General features: G+C 40.1%; 1 protein-coding gene across 2 annotated transcripts in view; it reads left to right on the top strand.

Moving 5' to 3' along the window:
• homer2 (homer scaffold protein 2) overlaps positions 1-24434 on the top strand; it is a 28844-nt gene that overhangs the window by 871 nt on the left and 3539 nt on the right. For both annotated transcript variants that reach the window (XM_068730400.1, XM_068730399.1), the window contains exons 2-7: positions 9611-9767; positions 18205-18336; positions 18617-18709; positions 19535-19674; positions 20983-21139; positions 21735-21845. In XM_068730400.1, the coding sequence (XP_068586501.1) occupies positions 9611-9767; positions 18205-18336; positions 18617-18709; positions 19535-19674; positions 20983-21139; positions 21735-21845 (790 nt within the window). The remainder of the gene's footprint in view (positions 1-9610; positions 9768-18204; positions 18337-18616; positions 18710-19534; positions 19675-20982; positions 21140-21734; positions 21846-24434) is intronic.

Raw genomic sequence — 24434 nt, 5'->3', positions numbered from 1 at the left:
GCGCTGCTCGTGACACCTGCACGGACTAATAACGTAGTAATGTTGTGTATCTGTATATATGTGTGTGTATGTGTTTGTCGACAGAACATGTCTACAAGTCTTTGTGTAGTTTACCTGTAAAGCTCTGAGTACATTTGGTTATCATTGCCGTAATAACCCAAAGCCTGTCCGTGCGTGATGGGAACAGAGAAAGATCCCAATTTACTCATATAGCCATTAGCCGGATTATAAGGCAATGTTGGTCATTGAAGAGGTGACTTCATCTGGTCTGTGAGATTTTTAGTTGTCACGTGTGAAAGGCTTGATGCCATATTTCTAATGATGGTCTTATTTATTATATTCTAGCACAACATTAGGTGGACCGGTCTAGTTCCTCTTTGATTACTTCAGCTCCTCCTTATCTGTCTTTAGGAATATGGTTTTGAGAGGGTCATGATACGGAGGAGTCAACACTGCCCACTAATAAGGAGCGATGGTACTTCTGTGTGTGCGTGTGTGTGTGTGCGTGTGTGTGTGTGTGTGTGTGGTCCACAGGACTGGAGGTATTGGTGCACTCCCACAGTTGTGTACCGGGTACAGTGCATTATTTTGCCTCCATAGTCTGCAGTGGTGTGTGTGAATGTTGACTCTGTGGCTCAATGCCATAGTTATGTAATCACTAACTCGCTTCACATCTACATATAGTGCAGATATTTCTGGAGAACCTACTCCTGTTTGCATGGCTGTTATTTGACTTAGAAATTGCAATAATAACAGCTCAGTGCAATTTAATTTCAACCTGTCCCTGAGTAATTTATGTAAACTTTATGAATGCTTCCATTTGCGACATTAAGGAACAGTGATTTTTGGTTACAACAACAACAACAACAACAACAAACAAAAAACAGTGAATAATAAGCAGCATTAGTGTTCAATGACTGCCACGGAGCTTGTTTCTCAGGAGCAGACATGTTTATGTTCTATCATGTAAGAAACCAGTCTTACATGATAGTCTGTCTTGACTTCACTCAGGAGTTTGGCATCCTCACCCAGCAGGTTTGAAAGTTAGAGGAGTCGGTAGTATGTCATGAAAAGTGGCCCAGTGGCCCAGCAGCAGCAAGACAGGAGGTCACACCTGGCCACCTGGCAGAGACATGGCAACAAGTTCGCTTTTGCCCGGCTCTCAGTCAGTGCCAACCAGTAATATAATTTTACAATTTTTGGGAAGGCGGTCACAAATGGCTCCCAGGAAAATTTCATCTGGCCACTCATTCACTAAAGCCACTGCTCAGGGTCACAATCTGATAGGATTTGAAGCTGGAAGCAGATGTTTGGCGTTTATGGTTGAGAAATGACTAACCATTTAATCAATTCTACGGCAGCAACTAATAATAATTTTAGTTATGGGTTAGTTGTTTTTTTTCAGTCTGTTTATTCTTTTAAAAAAAGCTCATCTTTCATTGAATAAGCAAAAAGTGTTTTTTTTTTCTTGAAAAATGATATAAAATAGTTGCCAATTATTATTGTCAACCAACTAATCGTTTCATCTCTAATCAGTTCAGCTCTAAATTTGTTGAAAAAACCCCAGTTTATCTTAAACAGATGTGAAAATCAAGACTGAGTTCACGTGCAACATATTACATCCTGATTACATTTGGTAATGATGCAATGTGTCCTGCCCTAAGTGACAAGTCAACATAGATAAAAGTGTGTGTGTGTGTGTGTGTGTGTGTGTGTGTGTGTGTGTGTGTGTGTGTTTGGCTGTCTGAATCAGACATTGTTTGTCGTATTTTTTGCAGGATTTAGGTGTCGTTTTGCTCTTTGGTCCTGAATGAAGTTAAAGATTAACTATAAGTCGCACAACACACATGTAACAACCTCAGTATCTATCCTCCTTTATCCCCTTCCTACCATAGGTCTTTGGTCATGTGATCCATCAACTATTGACCTTGACACATTTCTTATTGATCACTTCATTTCCACATGATTTGTAAAGCACTATACTGTATGGATTAGCCCAAATGATATTGTATATGTGCAGCATGCCCAATAAATCAAATATGTGCATTTCAAGCTTGCTGAATTTAAAGAGGATGAGGAAATGCCGGTAACAGCAGGAAAGAAAGTGATTTTTAGTTTCCCAGCTTAAGTGCTGCATCTCCGATTGCCCAAAAGCCCATTCCTAATGAATAAAAAGTCTCACAGAGAGTAATGCAATCAGCATATTGCTATTTCAAATAAGCCATGCTGGGAGCTGCGCTAACACACGGATAATCTGCTGGCTGGCCAGAGAGTGACTGCGGCAGGCTTAACACTCATCAATTAGGCTGTGTGACATGTGACTGTCGCGGGTCTCTTGGCTGCCCGAGTAGGAGAGTAAACTGTAACCCTGATCAGAGTGTGTGTCCTCTGTCTGTGTTGGAGGGTTGTGGAGGTGTAGTAGAGGAGCAGAAGCAGGTCTCGCTGTTTAGGAATCATGGGTAAATGAAAGGGGACATACTGACGGCCGATTGGACATCTCTTCACCAGATGGTTCAGGCCTGGGAGGCCATCTGCTGCCACGCTGTGCTTCTGTGGAGACTTCCTCTTTCTCCGAGCTCTCAGATTATGTTGGGCTCTGCATCCTATAGGCTCAGTGTGGTGGTGGAGGACCTGCTGCGGTTGCTGGTTTGAATCTGGCCCACTGCCTTTGTTGCATAGGATTCTGTCTCTTTGTCAGTTTAATGAACTGTAGTGGCATGAAGTACAGTTCAGCATACTGTCTGCTGCCAAAACATAGGTAGTAATACTGAAGGAGACAACAAGATTAAAAATGTCTTTTAAGTGTAAAGTATAATACAGTAAAAATGATAAGATGACAATGAAATTAGGCTAATTAACTTTTTTCAATTGTTGGATTCATTGATTAGTCTAGCAACAGCAGTTCTAAAATATCTTAGAGAAAATAAACAACCTAATTTTGTGTCATCCCTTTTCATGTGATATGCTGCATACTTTCTACTTCTCAAAAACAATCTGAGAAGAAAAGCAACACTTCTCTGTTTCACAGAAAAGCACTGTAAAATATTTAAAGCAGCAAATGTTTGCTTGATCAATTGCTTAAGTTAAAACTGTTGTTGATTTAATGTTTTGTCAACTAATTGATTCATCGACTAATCTTTCAAGCACTAAATGAAATGCAATAAAAAGCCATAAATAGTTTTCTGCTGACAGAATGAAGCTAAACAAAAAAAGGGATCGATATCATTTTTGTTTTTGATCGGACTTACCTGTCAATAAGATTGTCTGTAACATTTTAAACTAACTTTTTAAACCGGTCATGAATACCAAGTCACCAACACACTTGGTTTATATGTCCTATTTTGTTTATTGAAGTTTTTGTATTTTACCCAAGCTTGTTAGAAATCAGTAATTCTGGTAACAGCAGACATTTTAGTGACATAACAATCTGTTATAAAATGATGAAGGACATAATGAAAGACATCAAACAAACAACAATACAGTAGCATTAAGATGCTCTTTGTTGTCCCTCCCTTCCAACACTTGTTCCTCTCTGTACTACACCTTAAACTAGCCTTTGGATAGATACAAAGGAGCATATTTGTCTGAACAGCAACTCGAGGTGAATGTTTTTATTGTAAGCATTTGTCATGTAAATGTCAGGAGAAGATAAAAGCATTATGTAGATCTGTCATTGTTCTCTTTTAACCACTTCCTGCTATCTCAGTATTAAGTATTCGTCTCACTCAGCAGGGATCTTGACGTTACTGCCCTCCAGGCAAACCCGCTCTTTCCGATGTCATTGGTAGAGCTTTGTGTTTATTGTGGCGTTGTAGTGATGATCCCACAGAGCTCTCCTCTCCTGCATACTTTGCTCATTCACTCAGATGAAACACGGCTCTCACTAATAAGGCAGCTCTGCTCTGCAGCAGGCCTCGCAGGTAAAAATGACAGAGAGCCTCAGCTCTGTTCATCCGATGTGAGCGAGATTACTCCAGCTAATGAGAATCCAAGTTATTACATTTTCTTTTATGGTCACGAATGAATGCTGCACTAATTTGCGATTTCAATATAGCCAGAGTCGCCAGATCTTTGCACCTTGTGGCCCAGATGTTTTTCAGATTTCTCATTTTCTCCCCCTGAGAAGATTTGGGGGAAGATGTTCTTTTATTACTTGGTGCCACAGAGAAAGCCAATTGTAACTTAGTTTATTGCTGTCAGCACCAGTAGAGAAATTGAGGAAGAGTACGGGCTCTAACTCAGTGTTCCTCGCCCTAATGCATTGTAGATATTTGACGAGTGAGTAATGCAGTGTTCATCACTTAAGTTCTTTTGAACAGACAGAAATGCAGATTCCTTGTATTATTCAGACCACTTGGATTCAAGGACAGCATTTTATACATATTTTGTCAGTAATATTATCTTAAGTATTTGATGTAGCCTGATGATTTTTTCCTGCTTTAGTATCTGTCTTATTGAGACACCTTGGCCATCAGGAATTTGACACTTAAGCACCTGAAGTGGTGTAATGTTATGCGTTTACTGGTTGTACATTAGATCAGCATGCTGAAAAAGAATTGTAACGCTCCCAAAGTTGTTTGTTGATAAGACTCTTTGCTGTGTCAGGTCACCGGCAATAATGTGGTGCATTTAACTGAACGTGTCGGTCCAGCTTTTAGTTTTTGCCTCTGCAGGATTATAGACAGGCCAATGACGTCATGAAGACCGGCAGAGTTAAGTTGTCTCGATAATGAAGAAATCCTTTTTAAAATGCTCCAGACTTATTCATATCTTTATGCCTGTGGGTCTGCACCCAATAGTACCTGGATGTACAGTTGACTAGTTTATTCCTTCTCGGTTCATTTCACGCTTCGTGGTGCTTTGATGCTATCGCTCTGCTGACCCATTCAGAGGGGAACTTGACATCTCTGTAACAATACTGCCAGAAAAAACAACACTTATTTTTACAAAAGTCTCACTATGCTCATTTATCCCCATTTGTCTAATTGTATGTTCTGCCTCACGTGTGTGTGTGTGTGTGTGTGTGTGTGTGTGTGTGTGTGTGTGTGTGTGTGTGTGTGTGTGTGTGATTTGTGGAGCTGCTAAAGCAACATTCAGTTCATTCTCTGAGGAACGTGAAGAATGTTGCATTGCACGGATCTGAAGCTGCTGAGAGGGCTGATTTCTGTCAAACAGGCTTCAAAGCCTGTTCAGTGTTTGACCTCAGACTACCTAATCACTAATCAATAATCTAAACCGCTCACATGTGTCACTTTTATTTGGACAGAGAGGTAGATGTCTGTGATTGATGGGGAAAGGTTGTTTGGGGAATGAGCCCGGAGTAAATTCTCAAACTCAGGAATTTGGACGAGGCTGTTTTCTCACTCGCTGGGGGAGAAAGAAACCGTACCTGAATTCTACATCTGTAGCAGAACACGAAGGCAACGTGCTCACAACCCCCTCGCATTCAAATCACCATCCAAACTCTTAGTCAAAGATAGAAACCGCCTGCTGTTATTCACACTTTCTCTCCGGGCATGGTGTCATCCTGCATCATCTTAAAATGTCGTCTTTAAGCAGGATTATCCCTCTCTCCGCAAACTTCACTTAATCTCTGAAGAGCAAAACACAGGTATTGATAAATCTAACATTTAAAAGGATTGAAGAGGACAAGAGACAATGGGCTTAGTTGTGCATCACTCACAATATTGCTGCTCAAAGTTATTGTCATGCAATTATTTAGACACGGCAACCTTTTGCAACACTTTTCTTCCTCAGAATTGAAACTGTAGTTGTTGGGTGTTATACATTTTTTTGTGAAATAGATTAATGTTGAAATGTTAATATTTATAGGTACAGTTTGACTTGGTCCTCAGGTATCTGGAACACACACACACACACACACACACACACACACACACACACACACACACACACACACACACACACACACACACACACACCTGTAAATTATTTAAAGCAGCAGATGGGGATAGAGCACCCGACAGTCAGCGAGAGACAAAATCCAGCGGTCACAAAGTCCCAAATGTCACCGTCTTTTTTTTTTCTTTTTTTTTATCCAGTTAAATCAATCAAGCTAATGCTTTTTATCTCAGAAAAGCAGATCACTGGATTCCACCAACAGTTGTTTGAGTGCACCCATGTGTTCAGCGGTGGCCTTTCCCTTCTCTTCCCCTGCCAGTGTGAGCTGGCTCCAGACACCACCGCTGCAAAGGTCAGCGTGTGTGTGTGTGTGTGTGTGTGTGTGTGTGTGTGTGTGTGTGTGTGTGTGTGTGTGTGTGTGTGTGTGTGAAAAGGGACAACAGTGATCTGTATAATGGGTTTTTGTTGTTCCCAAAACAGATGAGAACTGAGATTAGGCTTAAAAAGGACAGTGAATTTATTAGGCTTTCATTTCGGTGAGAACCATAATCCCAATGGAAGTGAAAGCTTTATTAGCTCATGAATTATCGCTGCTCACCTGCCTGTTTCTCCGACATTAGTTTCACCGGGACCTTTTATAATAGTGCGTTAAAGTAATACTGAACTGAAGGGTTTCTTGACAACTTGCTTTTGCCAGCTGCTGTATAGCATTACAACAACAATAGCACCTTCTGTACCCTGTTAATGAAACCTCTAGTCTTATGTTTCTGCTAGCTTTAGCAGCTTTTTGTTATTTGTAAGAATAATTTGAATTGACTTTTTAAGAACATGCTCTCAAGTGATTTTGTATTTTAAGCTTATTTTTTTTAATCACATTCCTGTGATCTAAAAAAATGCAATATTTATAATGGCTTTTGAGGTGCCTGAATGATTTTTTTTTTTTTTTTTTTTACCGCACCAAGCAAAGTGTGAGGCTGTGCCTCTGTGTCCAGTTCATCAACCTTGCTCCAACTTCACACATTTAACTGAAATCCTTCATGTCATTAAAGTAAATAGCAGGCCATGAAGGGAAAGCCAATCTAGGAGTGAGGATAGAGGGTTAGGATTTCAACAAAAAGCTAAAAAAAGCTCTCTCCTGGGACCATGTTTGTAACCAAGTGGGAAGACCATGTGCAGTGGTCAAAAGTTCCAACTTTACTGCAGTTTGACACACAAATCTTCTCTGTAAGCCAATTGCAAGCCATCTTGACGGTGACTGTACTTTTAAGGGAACGTAGAGGGAGAGTCCATAATGAAGGAAGCTGGCATATTAGCTGTGTTGCATCTTTACATTTCATATAAATTTGCATACATGTGTCGCCATATACATTCAAGCAATTGTTTTCCTGCTATTCAACAGTCAAACATGGATGTCAACACCAAGGAAACAATTGTTTTAGACCGCATCAAAACAAGAAGAAGAACCAATAAAATATAAGATAACAGGATAAGAAGACACAGAGAAACACTGAGACAGAAACAGAGGTGATATACTAACTTTTTCAAGTAGGCTATAAAGATAAGTGTGAGGCAGTGAGTGCCCAGTAAACGTTGCCCTGTCTGAAAGATACACATTCACTTTAGCATTTTGACTTCCAGCAGGATAAGTACTTCCCATCTGTCTCCCCCATAGTCTTCATCTGCATCCATTATTGAGTTCTTGAGGTGTCCTCTGATCCCTCTCATCCAGCCACTTCACCTAATTATTCCAGAGCATCACAACCACCTTCACTCACCTTTTCAAAATGAGAACTTTCAGTGGACAATGTAAACGTGCTGGGTCCAGTCCCTGTTAAGCACCACCATTAAGCAGTGCCACTGTTTTTTCACTTGCAGCTGTGGTGTTTTTCCAATAGCACGGGCCAAGACTGTTTGTATGAAAGTGACAACATGAGCGTACTATTAGTTTTACCACAAGCTGCACTACAACATTCTAGAAATATTCTTGGATGGAGCTGAGGTAAAGCAAGAAAAGTACGACAGTAAATTCTTGTCTTTTAAAATGTCTAATGGTACTAAAGCATACATATGTTTTGCTACTGTATTAAAAAGAAAAGAAGATCAAAACAAACCCAATTGCTGGAATATAGAGCAGGCTTGTGGCATTTCTCTAGATTTGATTAAACTTGTAGCTTTCCCAGTCATACAATTTGTAGGTTTATGAATATTCTGACCTGCATAATTGTACACTATACTAGTTTAAGCAAGTGTAAAGATGCCTGTATAGTATGTGGTTTGCTTTAATGCCTTAAACAGAAAACACAGAGGAAAAGAGGATTTTCTGAACATATTTCTCAGCTTTCAACTCAACAACCCAGTTGTGTGTGTGTGTGTGTGTGTGTGTGTGTGTGTGTGTGTGTGTGTGTGTGTGTGTGTGTGTGTGTGTGTGTGTGTGTGTGTGTGTGTGTGTGTGTGTGTGTGTGTGTGTGTGTGTGTGTGTGTGTATATTTGAGAGAGAGAGATGTCTCTGTTTGTGAATGCCATGAAGAGGAGAAACATTTTCTCTGTATTTCTTTCAGTGTTCAGTCATTCAAGTGGAGCAGGCTTTCTGATCCTGCTCCTTCATCACCATGTTGATGCTCTTCTGAATCACATGGGCAGTGAGCTGCTCATTGCTGTGAGGCAGACTGCTTCTCCCTTTCAAAGACAGATGACATGATAGTGAACTTTTCTCCATTACAGTCATTGTTGGAGTGGGCTTTGAAAGCTAACGCCATTTCGGATTTGTTAAAGTTGCAGGCAATATACCCAGAATTGAAGCTTTTCTAATAGATGTTTAAAAAAAAAATAGTTGTTGTACAAAGGACTCGGAATGATTTGCAATTAGTGAGAAGATCCAATACTGGATTTCGATCAGATAAAATGACCAGACATAACAGAACCACTAGGAAGGACAAGAATGTGAATGCTGGATAAACTGATCACTGGGATGTTTCAGAAGTTCAGCGGAGTCTTCATTTACTTATTGTTCTTATAATGGGTGGAAGCCATGAAAACATTGTTTCCTAATTATAGTAGTAATAATGGTGAGTCACCGTTGCTTTTATTGCAAGTTTAATTTAAGGACTGAAGTCGCCACAGGCACTCAGCCCTGAGTGGCAAACACAAAACAATCGGTGTCAGGCAAAGAAAAAAATAAATGATAAAACATTGCTGAAACGGAAACATAGCTGTGTTATCAGCTGTGCAAAAAGATTTTTTAGAAATTGAGCAAACGTATTTACAGACCGCTTAAGGCTAAACGGAAGAGAAGAGCTAATAGGGCTGTGTGCGTCAGACACATTGTTCTGACAGACTTTACTTCAAGATGTTTGTTTTGTTTTCCTCTTTTTACAAGACGAGTCGTGAGTCTTCTCTTGTTTGACTTGTGTTATCATAAGTAGACTATTGTCTCAAATGTATTTGGTGCACAGGGGAAATCTTCCATTCGACAACACATGTGAGTGCATACACATACACACAAGTGCAACAGCCTAGATATGTGTTACTGTCGCCCATGAGAGGGGAGGCCGTGTTGGTGTGCAACTGGCTTTGGTTTGCCGTTTGTTGTGTTATCACCTGCCCGTCCGACTCTCGGGACTCTGCGTCTCCGGGGACAAAGCACAGTGTCCCTTGTCCCTTTTTTAGTTACATAACTTGCATATTATGGATCTTATCTTCAGTGGTCTTTCTCTCACATCGTCCCTCTCCTCTGTCCTCTGCTCTCCAGGGAGCAGCCGATCTACACCACCAGGGCCCACGTCTTCCAAATTGACCCGACCACCAAGAAGAACTGGGTCCCTGCCAGCAAGCAGGCCGTCACCGTCTCCTATTTTTACGACAGCACGCGCAACAGCTACCGCATCATCAGCGTGGATGGATCCAAGGTGTGTGTGTGTGTGTGTGTGTGTGTGTAACCATATGAGGAAGAGATACATGAGAATTTCACTCAACCCTAATATATATGTTTATCATAAATGATAAAAGTTGTTCCCAAGCAGGCGAATTGGTGACAGAGCAGCAGAACTTGAAAAACAAGAATACGTTATGCATTGTGAGCATCTGTTGTCTGCAATAGCAAGCACTACTATTTATCATAATAATAGTAAAGATACTAGAGCAAACACACCAAACATAATATAAATACAGTTTCTGATCTCAGATTTTAAACACAACTACACATATTCATGTCCAGGCTCACATGGCCTCACTTTAAATGTGATTTAGCCTGCTACCTTTGCTAAATTGGTGTCTTTTGAGATGGTTATGTATTTAACCCATTATACAAATATGTTAATAGTTCAGCACAAAAAAGTAACATGTAGGTTGAAATCAAAGTCTGAGCTTGAGCAAACTTCCTCTTTAACAAATGTACAGCCAAGAGCTGCACACCTGTTGAGTTGCAATTAAACTAAATTATCATCATGTGTCATTATGTAATTTACTGTCATCAACAATCGGCCGACCGTACTCATCCTTTAAGGGTGTTTTTCTTTTGAATTCAGTTTCACCCGTGTGTGATGCTTGGTTACATAACATGTACTGTATGTGAACATTCAGCTCATTTCAAGACATTTGATTGGTCTTCACCAGAGAATGATGTTGAGGTTAGATCCTGCATGGGATAAGACACCATGCGAGTCTGCCTATGTACCATATTTACACCTTCTTCCTCCACTAACTGAAAGAGTAGATTATGTGTTTCCATGGCAATCACATACTTCTGTGTGTGAAAACCAGAGGAGAGTTATGACGGCGGTATCCCTCTGCAGACATTGTCATGCAGTCACCTTTCGCACAATTTCAAATAACACAGATTTCCTGCCGAGCCACTTCAGAGACGGAGCGGGTTGACAGTTGTTTTACTCTGTTTCTGTTCCCATTGTTTGTCTTTTTACCATGCAGCTCTCTGTTTGGGTGAAGGGCCTGTTGAGTTAGTTCAGTGTTGGGATTACCAACCCAACAGCTGAAGGGTGGGTCTCATAGGAACTCAACATAGATATATGTGAATGTGGAGTATTTGCATAGCAAGCATTTTCTGCTGTTGCATAGGACATAACTTCTTAACAGTGACACATGGATGCAAACAGCATATGAGATTTTAGATTAGGGACCCATTTTCCTGTGCAAATTATTCTTTACAATAAAATGCATTATTTTTCTATTCCCGCATAGCATTGTTGAGTCAGAATATGTTAGCTTCAAAATAGCTCTCTTCCCACAGCTAGAAACCAGAGGCAAGACTCTAATCTGTTATGTCATCAAGCAGCACTTATGCAGCTTCAGCACTGACAATACAACTTGCATGTTTTATCTTTATTAAAAAAAAGTTTCTTTATGAGAAATACACATGTATATGTTTGTATATAGTCAAGGCCAGGAGTCCTGTCTTTGCTTTCCTATTCCTGTTGTCCTCCCTGTTCTCTTGTCTCTCTACTCAATTCAATAAGCTTCATTGATATGAGTGTAACAATGACAATCTTGCCAAAGCATGATGTAAAGATGAAATTATAAAGAAAAAGGTTCAATTCATAAATTCAGGGAAATGGCAGAAAACAATTAACCGTTGCGCCATTTGTGTGTGTTGGTGAAAGTGTGTGTGTTGATGGCACATACGCTCCTGTAGCCTTGAGTAACAGAGCAGTATGTGTTGTATAATGTCTGCATGCAGCAGCTATATGTGAGCTCTGAAGATTAACATTAAATCAAATGTTAAGCCAGCCTAATTAGAGAACTGAGTCAAAGTGATGTTGGTATGAGCAAAGTAACCGAAAGCAAGGAAATGTTGAGTCCTATCAAATGAATGTTAAATATAGTTTGTGTTATGTACACTAGCTGCGAGGGAGACAGGTCTGTCCAGAAGAATAGCCTGTGCTGCTGCACACACTAACTGTGACAGACCGTCAGTTTATATTCGTCCAACCGTGATGGCCGGGCAACTCGCTGATGATGATGATGATGATATTGCAAGTAGAGGAGCATATCAGCACTTTTGACTCTTGCTCATCCTGAATCGCACTTCTCAAACAGCGATGTACCAGTATGACGACACAGCGAAGGGTTCCTGTTGTGCTTTATAAATTATTCCATGTGTAATTACTTTCTGAGCTAATGTAATATTTTCTTTGCTTTTTGCCTCATATATATTTTTTTTTTTAGCATCCTTGTCTCCCTTTAACTACCTCATTTTTCTTTTATTTTTGACTACTCTTACAGCTAGTGTCCACAATTTACATTTTGGCTCATTTACCACAACCTGGTGAGCTAGAAGACATGTTTCTGCCAAGAATAAGGATTTTAATTCCTCTAAGGGAGCTTGTTAAATGTGTTTGTGGCTGGCAGGATTGCCAGATGTCAGTTTATAACTAGTTTAATGTCTATGCCAATATTACAATCTCCAGGCAATTTCCCTGTGTTATCATCACCTTGCTCCCCTATAAAATTGTGGCTGCACCCCAAGTACACCATATAGTTTCTCTACCTGTGTGTCATAAAGTTTTGTTTCCACCATGTAAAAGCATTATTTTCACTGCGGATGAAAGGAACATGTCCGCCTCCCTTCAGACTCCAGTATTTGCCCACACTTATAAGTTGGAGTTTGGATGAATCATTAAAATCGAGTTAGATTGGGTACTTTACTGTATTCCCAGCCATCATGATGAGAGAATGCACTGGGTTGATACAAATCCCAAAACAATCATCCATTAGGATCATAGTGCACTCACACCAAAGCTGGTATGAGCTAAAGTGAATCTCAACATCAGGAAGTTCAGTATTGTCAACAACATTGCACATCAGGATTTTGTCAGAAAAAAACCAGGAACAACATTTAAAAAACAGAACATGAATGTCATCTAAAGCATGTCGATTTATGAACTTCTTCCAATGAAAAGGATGCTTTTCATCAGCCACCCATCAAGTGTCAAAGGGAGCATAGATCAATCACATTCACACCCTCCATTTTTAAAACGGTTGTTGACATTTGATTGATCCAACTTCCTGTCAGGACACCTTCTTTAATACCGTCATATTCACATTACTTGCGCATGTTCACTTATGTACAGCCTGGAAAAGCAAGTTCCAGCCCCCAGTTCCATAGTCATAAAACAAAATGTTATGTTTCATGCAATATTTGAGCTTTAATAATACAAAAGAAATCCAATATCATTTCCAACTTTTAAATCAGGCTCCCACTAAAGCATAAGGGGCTTGCTCAGTCATAGTATGTTAGTCGGTAAATCTTCACGCGTATGCGGAAGTGCATAAAACAGCCTTCACTTTAAGATTTGAATGTGGCGGTGCACACCTGACATCGTTAGCCCTGTTCCTCCCTTAGAAACCAAACCTGCGTCATTGCCACCAGGGAACAGCGTATTTTTGCAGTCCTTAATATACGGTGAGATGAAATGCATCGGGTCATTAAAGCGGTTGGCAGACACACAAATATTTAATATTTTACTTCATCTACATCACACCTCATCTTGATGAGCAATCACAATTTTCCATTTTGCGGTCTGCTTCGATGAGAGTACATGGTGACCGTCGTCTCGTCTTTCTCTGGATGTGTTTCAGTTAGAACACCGCTGCCAGTTCCGCCTGTTCATCATCACCATGACCATCGCTGCTGCCCATTTGTCACCATTATTTTGATATATCCTTCACAAACTAGGCTATGGCTATGTGCCACACATTCAGCTGCAACTCACTCTCTAAAATTGTTGTCAAATTAGTGTGTAAAATAGTGAGTTACTCAAATGTTATGAGCAAGCACAATAAAACTGATTCATTTACTTTAAAACATATACTTAAGAACTGACATGTTTCAGAATATCATGTTAATGACAATGTGAAGTGGAGTCACAAGTTAGCCATGGGTTTTGGCTCTTTAGATAACAAAGATATTTAAGTTTCTGCCATCTTAAAAAAGCCACCGCTCTATGTAGAGGGTGTCCTTTTTTCCAGCTATGACGAAGTCATTTGGTGCTTGACAAGTGATCAAAGTGCTTCCCCTCCCAGAGACTCCACTTCCACGTTCTACATCTTTTTCTTTTTTACTGACTTTGCAGATTCTGTGCAGTCTGCAGACTCATAATCAGCCGAGGAAGATGTCTCCTATAACCTCCTGGCTGCCTCTAAGTTTCTAACTGATCCTCAGGCCATTGGCCATCCCAGCTTCGCTCTGCGCCTCCTGTGCCACTTGATCCGCAGCCCGGCTCTCCACCAGCACAGCTGCCAGCGTCACTCCGCTCTACCTCCCTCTTTGTCACCCTTCCACCCTCACTCGCTTGCTCACTCAGTCGTACACTCATACATGACGGCATACAGTCACAGGGCCCACAAAGATGGGGCCAACCAGGCAGTCGTGTATGTTAACTTACCGATGATTAGTTGGGACTCCACATCATTTGTGTTTGCCTTTTTTCTGTTGATAGTCCTGTTTCTACCTACGCTTCTGTAGGTCTTCCACTATAATACAGGATCAATAAGCTGTTTAAAGATTTGTTATGCATATTGAGCGATGTGGTTCAATTCAATGTCAAGTTGAATTCATGTAATAATACATAATATGTAGCATTTGAAAAGAAAAATGGACTATTGATCAATTAATGGTTTGGCAATATGGTTTGTTTTGTCCAAGCGGCAACCTCCAGGTATGAAAAGTGAAGCCAACTTCTTTCTATTGGCTATCAAGGAGCAACATCTCTGGCTGCAAATTAAGTATGATCGTATAGAAGTTTATGAGAAAATGAATCTATTTCTCACCTGATTTATTACCTCAGTAAACATTGTAAACATGAGTTTATGGTTTCAATCGCTAGTTTCAGTTCTTCTTCAATGCAGCATGATGTTCATTTAATAAATTATGGTCCATTTAGAGTAAAATAGAACATAAAGCAGAGTGCGCTTTAGGGCGGGGCTACCTTGGGATTGACAGGTCGCTACCACAGCGTTGTCCGGTGTGGGAGTTGTTGTGTTTTTGTCTTAAAACTTTAACCCTTTCACAGTACGTTTTCACTTCATAAATGTTTATTGTAACCTTTTTGGTTTTCTAAAATGTCCAGCATTCAGTTCTACTTAGCTCCACCCTCTCGTATCACTTCTGGTTGCAAAAAAAACAAGATGGCTGCGTCCAAAATGCTGAACTTGAGGCTTCAAAACTGTAGTCTACAAACCGATGGCTGACATGATAATTACTTCTTCGTCCATTTCTTATATACTGTCTCTGGTTTAGGCTGAGCGAGTCCAAAACCCAAAGCATATCAGTTTACAATCCTAAAAGACAAACAAAGAAATTAAGAAGCTGGAACTTGAGGATGTTTGGTATTTTTTGCTTGAAAAATTAGTTTAAATGTCCATCGAAATGGTTCTACATTTCTGTCATTTAAGTAGTTGATTGACTTAATTTGTTTCCGCTTTATATCAATCAAAACTCTTTATTTATGTAAAATGACTTAAACCCTTTTCATTACAATTTAATGATACAATGAAGTCAATCATTGATTGGGTTATGGCCTGGAGTTGTGAGCTTCAGGCATTCAGAGCAGGACTCTGGTGTGGGTGTGTGGGTGTGGGTGTGTGGGTGTGGGTGTGGGTGTGTGTGTGGGTGGGTGTGTGTGTGTGTGGTTGGTTTCAGGCCCACGCAGCTTGTTATCCTGTTACACGCCACAAACAGAAGCAGCCTCAGTGACTCAGTGTTGCTTTACTTTTATTTCTTTCCACCTAAAGGTAATTTAAAAAAGCCTGATTTATATTCTTATTTACGTCATGAAATCTAGAAGCTCAGGCAGATCAGCCAAGCAAGGGACAGGTTAACTACCTCAGTTCAATGTTAAGTTTGACAAGTTAGCTGTCACTTTGAAGAGTTACAACTTCAAACTGAAGTTCTGAACATGATATGTAGAGGAGGCTCTGATATATTTCTAACAAACCATGGAGATGAAACTGAGAAGACATTTAGACTCTAATTGGCTTATGATACATTGGATAAATTTGAGGGAAATCTGTATTATACATTTTTCAAAAGGTAACGATGGATTTTGAGTCATATATTTCTTCTTGACATATTATGTTTAGAAGGTTGGTTATGTTTGTTTACCGTCTGGTTACCTCATTGGTTCCTTTTTAGTTTCTTTTGCTTCATTCTGCCGCAACGGTCCTGTTTCTTCACAGTGATCATTAGGGTTTCATCTAATCTTAACGCTTCTCTTTGAGCCAACGCGATGAGCTCAGTTAAATATTCACACTGTTCAGGCTTTGCTCAGGTTCCCTTTCAGGAGCACTTAGGTAACCTCTGTTTTGACAACGCCTCTGAAACAGTGGTGATTTTAAAATCAGATTATTGGCACCTTGGCATTTTGCCACTCTTCTTAAAAACCCTTGATGCTGGAATAAAGCCTGAATCAGAGGCTGTGACTGTAATCTTGGCGGTATATTACACTGATAAAGGTCTTTTTTTTTTCTGTGTATGTGCAGTTATCTCTCTCATCAGGAGCCATTAGCATTGTTCTGTATGGGTCAGAAATGTCCAAGAGGGCATTGACTGCCTGCTAGTGGCCTCGTTCTGTTTTCTTTTGGCTCAGTCTCTGCTTTTTGGGTCTCTGTGTCTAGTAATGATGCAGTGTAAAGTATTTTAACACCTCGGCTAGTGAAAAGATGGAGATGGAGACAGTGGGGGCGTAGAAAAGGACACAAGTCTGTCAGCAATTTGTATTCTTGAATCCTGTGATCAGAGCTATGTTGCTATGAAACAAGGGCTGCACTGTGATTAAACTGTCTTCTATTGTTTCCTAATTGTTGGGGTAATTTGCATGTGCTGTGTTTTAAGTTTACTTGTATCTTGGTAGTGTGATTGGGTTTGTGTACATGCCCAGAAGTAAATTAAAGCTGCTTGTGTTTACATTTAGCTGTTCATATATTGATTAGGCGTGTTTATATCTACAGTGATGCAGTAAACACACTCAAAATGAGGCCGTCTGGTCAGGCTGAAATGGTCTTTAGGACTATTGCTATTGGTTTCTACCATCGCTGCCCCGTGCATTGGTTCCAATTTTAGAAATGCAGCCGATGTTTTCCACCAGCAGATTTACTGCATAGCTACAACAACAGGTGAACGTCTACTGCAGCCAATGTGGAGACTGTAATTTGACTACTTAGAGGTTAGTGGGTCGCACATCTTTATATGCAATTGTGGAACAAAATGATGGCTATATATATATATATATATATATATATATATATATATATATATATATATATATATATATATATATATATATATATATATATATGTATATATATATATATATATGTATATATATATATATAAAAACACCCTATGGTGGCAATCTTCCTAGCAACCCCCTCAACCACCCACCCTAGGTTGTCTCTAATGGACTGCTTGACCATTATAAATCAAGAGGGTGTAATGTTTGATGTTTCTCAAGTAATATCAGCCATTTTGTGGTGCTAGATTGTTGGGTAGCAGCTGTCTTTGGACTAAAAGTTTTTGGGCAGCTTTTGGCTCCTACAAAAACCCCTCCTTAACAATTCCTCTTTCATTCGACTCAGAGTTACCATTAAAGTAGTAGCAAAGTCTGTTTGCGTAGTATCAATGAGTTATTATTTGTAAATTCAGACAAAACTTGAGACACTCATGTGCTAATAACTTCCCAATGAATGAGGTTGGCACCTTTTTACAAGTTACAAGTCTGACTGTGCTTGTTACATGTGAAACCTGGAGGATGAGTTCTGTGATGGAACATGAAATGAGTAAAGTGATGGTCGGCTTCTTAGAGTGTGTCAGTGTTTGCGGATTGAAGATGGATTCTTTGATTCACGAGACATTGTGAGACACTTACCATTCAGCATCATGGCTGGAGTCCTTCCAAAGATTGCTTTGTATACAAAATAGCTCTGTATTGTAGAGAGGTTCTCAAAAATGTACATGAATCAGACTGTATTTATGAAGTGGATCATTCTAAGAAAAAAAAAAGATAAATATGGCAATTGTAGTCAAACTTGTCAGTGTGGGCATTGTGAAAGACTTCGGAAGGGTGTTACAGATTTACTCTGTATGAATGGAGCTACAATAGGGGATTATCCTTTTGATAAATAAATAGTACTATTCATCATGTGAATGCAGATGCTGGAGCTCCTTCTTAAATATGTCTTGACACATCATTTTCACAACGGGCATCGTTGACGGGGACTGTGCTCCTCAGACGGACCTGAGGTCCATGCTGGGATTCTAAACATCTATATTGATTACCAGAATGATCTCCACTAGGGCTGGGAAATGATTGATACATTATTTTGTCCCGACAGGTGATTATCAACAGTACCATCACGCCCAACATGACGTTCACCAAGACGTCGCAGAAGTTTGGCCAGTGGGCGGACAGCAGGGCCAACACTGTGTTTGGTCTGGGCTTCGCTTCGGAGCAGCAACTGGCCAAGGTGAGAAGACGCTGCAGTATCACATGAAATCACAAAAAGCATCCAGAAAGCTTGGAGACAATTTATTTCTGTATTTGTCCTAAAACTGGAGTACAACGGTGCACAATTTAGTTATTTAGACACCAGAAATCAGAAAAGTATTTAAGAGTGTATCTGGACCTTAAATCCTCACTATCACTAGATAATTGGCTTCATGATCTCTCAAAATGTTTTCAGATGATGCGTTTGACATTTCAGTTTGTATCATCACAGCACTTTCACGTCTCTCCCAAATTTACAGTTTTCTGAGAAGTTCCAGGAGGTAAAAGAAGCAGCCAAGCTGGCAAGGGACAAATCTCAAGACAAGGTGGAGACATTGAGTAATCACTCCCAGGTAAATTATATCTCTCTGCTGTCTGAAATTCTGATTCAGTACAACACCTCTGTTGTTGTATTGTCTTCTCTACACTCACTGTTGGCCTCAGAGAGAAAACAGGTAACACTGAGAAGAAAATAAGCATTTCTGTTTGGTTACTTTCCCTAAAAAACACGATCAGTTGTTGTGTTTCTGATTCTGTGTTTAGAAAAAGCTTCTGGCATGATCAAGTATTCAAATAGTTAAGTTCAAATATTGAAATGAACATGGGCCTATGAAGTTTGTGTTGGAATATAACATGTCAATACAACAGTAATCATTTATGTAACAGTGTTAATTGTCATAAATAGAGATCAAAGGTCATCCTAAGGTACTTACTGCCCGGAAAGCACCACAGCAATTAAGAGGACAAGGAAGCCATACAACATAAAACAATACAAGTTTCTCATTTCAAAACAAATGATGTCCAATTGATATTCTGTCAGTAAGTAAACAGCATTGATTTGGAGGTAGATCCAGCAGCCTGGCCTGTTCCCTGCCTGCGCTGACACCAGATTGCAGGAATCATTCTCAGCTCTGAGACACACAAAGCTGCTGGGCCATATGACATGATAAATGCTGGCATCAGTTTGCTCCACCCTTCTCCATGGATGTCACCATAGCTGACCTCCATGGTGTTTACAGTGTTCCACCAAAAGAAGCCCAGGACCCTTTTCCACAGTCAGAGCACGATTTATGAGACACATTTATGGATTTTAACACATCAGACCTTTCAGAAAGCTGCAGGTAGATTGAATCAAAACCTGCCCTGAACCGTAACGCGTCCCCTCTGTCCTTTACCAGGAGTCTGGACGTGACACGCCCTCAAGCAACCAGGCGTCCAGCATTAATGGGACAGATGATGAGAAAATCTCTCATGTCGGGCCGGAGGCTGCTGTGCTGCAGACGGAGAACGAACTTCTCAAGAGTGCAGTAGAACAGAGGTACGGGTTCCTTTCATGGACACCTCAGAACAACCTTCTGAAGGAGACAGTAATCGAAATGCATTTTCACCTTCATGGTATAATCACATGCCACATAACCTCACATTACAGCAACACTCCCTTCAAGGGGCATCACATCACTTCTATTTGTCTCTGCACCAAACTGTGCTCAAATGTTCTCCCTCTCCATCTTTTTGCTACTGGGATGATATCATGGCCCCTCAGGGCTCAGAAATCATCTGATCTAATCTAAAGAGGGAAGCTGCTATACTCTACCATTTGGTTATATGGCCTTCATAATCCAGATGCTGAGTGTATAAATCACTAATGGCATAAAACACCAGATGGGATTAGAATGACCCAAGGGCATCAGTCGACTAAAACTACAGTACGTACATTCAGCCAGAATTAGTACTGGATAGCTAAAAAATGTTTGATCCAGATGGGATAAAAGGCTCTGAGGTAAAACAAAAGAGACCAATTAGCAGGCCTTCCCTGACAATACTTCAGACTTTACTCACACAAGAAAATAAGAATTAAATGAACATCTCTGCATATATATATATATATATATATATATATATATATATATGGTTCAGTTAAAGAAATATCTTAGGACAACTAAACTCATTAAGCAACTGTCTCTTATAATAAGTACCAGATTGTAAAGCTTTATTGTTTGCCTTTGAAAACATTGGTAAAGGAGAAACATTTGTTTCAAACCAGTGCATCAAGCTTACATGTATCTTTAAACTTCTCCAGCTTTTGGTTGTGAAACACAGTTTGTCCACCATTGCTGTGTTTGCCCCCTTTTTCATGCCTTCACAGGGCCTTCAGATTTTGTTTTCTGGAAATGTGTCACAGCAGTAATACAGCCGAGGACTGCAGAATGCTGCGGTGCAAGTCTGTCCACATTTGATGGAGAGCAGCACACTTCAAACCAGCCATGCATAAGGAAGGGAACAGCGATGCATACCAAATATACATCACAACCTCTTCGACCTTATTGATAACACAGAAACACACACTCTGTGGTATAAAAAGATCCCAAGCCCTGTTGGAGCATGTCAGCAGCTCATTAGACCTTTGAGACTTTTCTCACTTATTTCTTTTTTTATGATTGAAATATCTCTCGACAGTGTGATGTACATCACATCTAATGAAATAGTCATGACTGGAAGGATTTTATAGCATTATGTGTCATGTCGGTGGGCACAAGCCCCAGGCATTTCAGCTTTAACCTGTCTACATTTTTCTTCCATTAATAACTCTCCTCCTGGATCTCTCACGGCCTCTTCTGTCTGACAGCAACACCAACGCCAAGAAGTGGGAAACGGAGCTGCAGACTTTAAGAGAAAATAATGCCAGGCTGGTGGACGCACTGCAGGAGTCCTCGGCTAATGTAGAGAGCTGGAAGAAACAACTTGGTGCCTGCAAGGAAGAGAGTGACACGCTCAGGGAAAAGGTAATACAGTGAGGGAAGTTAAATAACGTTAAAAAAAAAACATTGATCCTGCTAGCAGACAATGTGACGGGTCAGAAACACCGTTGCCTCTTTCATATAAGGAACAAAACTGGACTGTAAACTGTCACGAATTGAGTAGATTATTGATTTTAAGTGACTGAATAATCTAACTAGGACAGATGGAGTTGATATGAATCCACCAGCAAAGTTTTGATAAATCTCAAGTTTCTTCAATCTGAGTGAGGGAAGTACTATAGATTTTATTAGTTTCTGTGTTCCCTGCACCAGACTCTACTATAAATAGAATCATTTTAGTTTCATAATCAATGTGGGCCATTACTGCAGCTGGGCTGGTGTTGCAATCATTCATTTTGTAACATGCTGCAAGTTTTTTGGTCTAATTGCCGCTGTCAGTTTTCAAGACATCTCTTATAATATGCAGCAAATTTAGGATTCATTAAATACAAATTGGAACATTTCCAATTTTGTTTACCTACAATATTTGTTAAAGACCCGTTGTCCACATTGACTACTTTTCACAATCAAAACGTGACATTTTTCACAACAACTTCTCCTTTTCCGTTCTTTTTTGCAGATTGCAGAACTAGAAGCTCAGTGTAACAAAGCCGATCAGGAGAAACAGCAAAACTCCCAACTGTCTGTACGAGTGCAGGAGCTAGAGACCGAGCTGCACGAAAAAGAGCAGGTGAGACGTCTGCAATACATTCGTCTTGCAACAACAGGGCCACTGTTGAATACAGGGTTTACACAGTTTGGATAACAATGTTTTTTTGTAACAGAGGTGGTATTTCTACCCTGGAAGTTTATTATCCACTCAGACCCCTTCGTCACAAAAATCACAATTTTCATGTTGACACTCCCCCCTCGTCTCCTGAAGTTACAGATCTACTTTCTATTCCTGACTCCAACATTTCAGTGTGTCTCCTCACTGTACACACCTCTTCACCTCTTGTTCTTACTCAGTACCACTCCTCTCCCTCAGGAGGTGATATACAGTACCTCCTATAATCAGGTCTTGTTCTATGGATCGGTGTTGTTACTTTTGCCTCCCCAGCTGAACCCAGACCATTCTACTGCCCAACGTTTTTCCCTCAATTCCCTTTTACCTTACTTTCTGTGTTGCTTGTTTTTAAAGCAATTTACTTGTTATCTGTTCTGTTTTGGTACACTTGAACTCCACTGCGAAAATAGTCCGACTGGGGGAAATGTAATCCATCCACTGACTTTGTCTGTAGTCAGAGCAGCAGGGAATTTTGGCACAAATGCCATTAGCGGCATCGCCCTATGTTTACTGCTTCAGTCATCTATAATCCAAACTAGCCGACTGTCAGCTCAGCGAGCCTAATGGTGCTGTTATTGCTAATGAGGAGGAGCCCAGCACGGCCACACAGTCTTTTGACCTTTGCTCGTTGCTGGTTAAATGCTGTTTCTGTCAGCAGACAAATGATTAGGAACGAATTGTGGAAATGTTTGAGAGTCTGGCTGCCTTTTTTCTATAGTGACTGTGTCTCCCCATCAACATCGTGAAAGGGAGACACAATCATCAGATGTGTAGCAGAGGGAAAGACGGTCGAAACTAATTCAGTTACTATATAAGGAAAATAGTTGATGAGGCGTTTTTTTTGTTTTCTGTTTCTACAGCAAAATATTTTTCGCTGTTCACAGTAGTTTTGAAGTATGTAGTGGACATCCCGCAAAGTTCTTTTAGATATTTTCAATTTTGATCCTGAAAAAGTGACCCATAGACCAGCAGGTTATAAACCTGGACACTGCAGCAGATGAAGCTTTATGATCTCAAAATGTATTTGTGTCTGTCAAATTTTAAAACTAGAGGGGAAAGAAAGAGTCCATCCCAATTTCCAGAAGCCCAAGGCGACATCTTCATCAGGGCTTCAACTAACAATCATTTTCATTATCGATTCATCTGCAGAATATTTTCTTGATGATACATTTTGTATTCAAAATAGCAGGAAATGTTTATTTATTCCTGATTCTACAAATTTACTAAAACGAAGTTCTCACATTTGAGTTCCTTGAAGCATCAAATGTGTGGAATTTTCGTCTGGGGAAAAAATTACTGAAAGGGTTAATAGATTAATAGGTATTATTTGCGGATTCATTTTCTTTTCCTATTTTTCTATTACTTGTCTAATCAATTGCTCAACTAATCTTTTAGTTAGAGTTTAATAGTGTTGCAAAAATAATGACGTTTAGGCTCTGCTGCGTAAAGGTCCTTTTAACTTCTCAGAGGTAAACAGCGTGTCTGGGATATTCTGGTTTCTTCTGGAGTATCAATAGAACATATACATCTTTCCTTGAAAGGCTGTATATCTTACACAACAACATGAAGGAAGTAGTTCAAAAGAGCTGGAGCTGCTTTTTAAAAGATTATGAGCAAAGAGTCATGTCCTTCGGGGGGCTTCAGTGTTTCCACAGTCCTGTGTATCAGCCATATTGCTCTTAACAGTGACCGATGGGCCTGCAGAAGGAAGTCTCATTGTTTGCAGAGCACTGATCCAGAAGGCGGCCCGCAGAGGCTCATCTGCAGAGTGACTCACCCCCCCGGCTAGAAATGCACACGCTCCACTCCTCCAATTAAAAACGAGCCTATGAATTATTAAGCATTCACTGTGGTGTTGACCCCAGCGCTGACCAGTCGTGAACTAACAGAACAAAGCTGCAGGTGTGTGTGTGTGTGTGTGTGTGTGTGTGTGTGTGTGTGTGTGTGTGTGTGTGTGTGCGCTAGCAGCAGTGGGATGAAACTTTCAGAGCAATAATAGATGTTTGATTGAGAAGAAAACAAACATGTACTCATAAGGCAGAAAAACAGAATCAAGGCCTGTGTATTCATTTTAATCTGTTTTTCTTTCTTTTACCTTCCTGACCTGCTTTGTACCGCTGCCATCTTTGTTTGTGTCCCTCTGAAATGTGTCTGTAGCACCGGGTATCGAAAAGCTGGCATCAAGTGCACGACTTGTATTCTTCTTTTCTTACTCTTTTGATCAGATTGATTAAAATAATAACATCAATTTAGTATTTTATTGAGACAAAGTTTCTTGTGGAGCTGCTGCACAACATTACAATGATTAGTTTGACATTTTGGGAAATTAAACGTATTAGTTAACTTATTACCTTTATTCTTGCTGAGAGTTAGTTGAGCAAATCAATACCACACTCTGTACGATGAAGCTCAAGCCAGAAGACATTAAGCTTAGCATTAAGACTGGAAACACAACAGACACGAGAGTGGTCTCAATATTCTCATCAAAGTCAG

The sequence above is a fragment of the Cebidichthys violaceus genome, unplaced genomic scaffold (assembly GCF_023349555.1).
Source record: "Cebidichthys violaceus isolate CVI_PGR_0920_01 unplaced genomic scaffold, fCebVio1.0.p SCAF_5, whole genome shotgun sequence".
In the NCBI taxonomy this organism is placed as follows: Eukaryota; Metazoa; Chordata; class Actinopteri; order Perciformes; family Stichaeidae; genus Cebidichthys; species Cebidichthys violaceus.
Note: the sequence above shows the minus strand (reverse complement) of the source record. Positions and strands in the feature narration are given on the sequence as shown.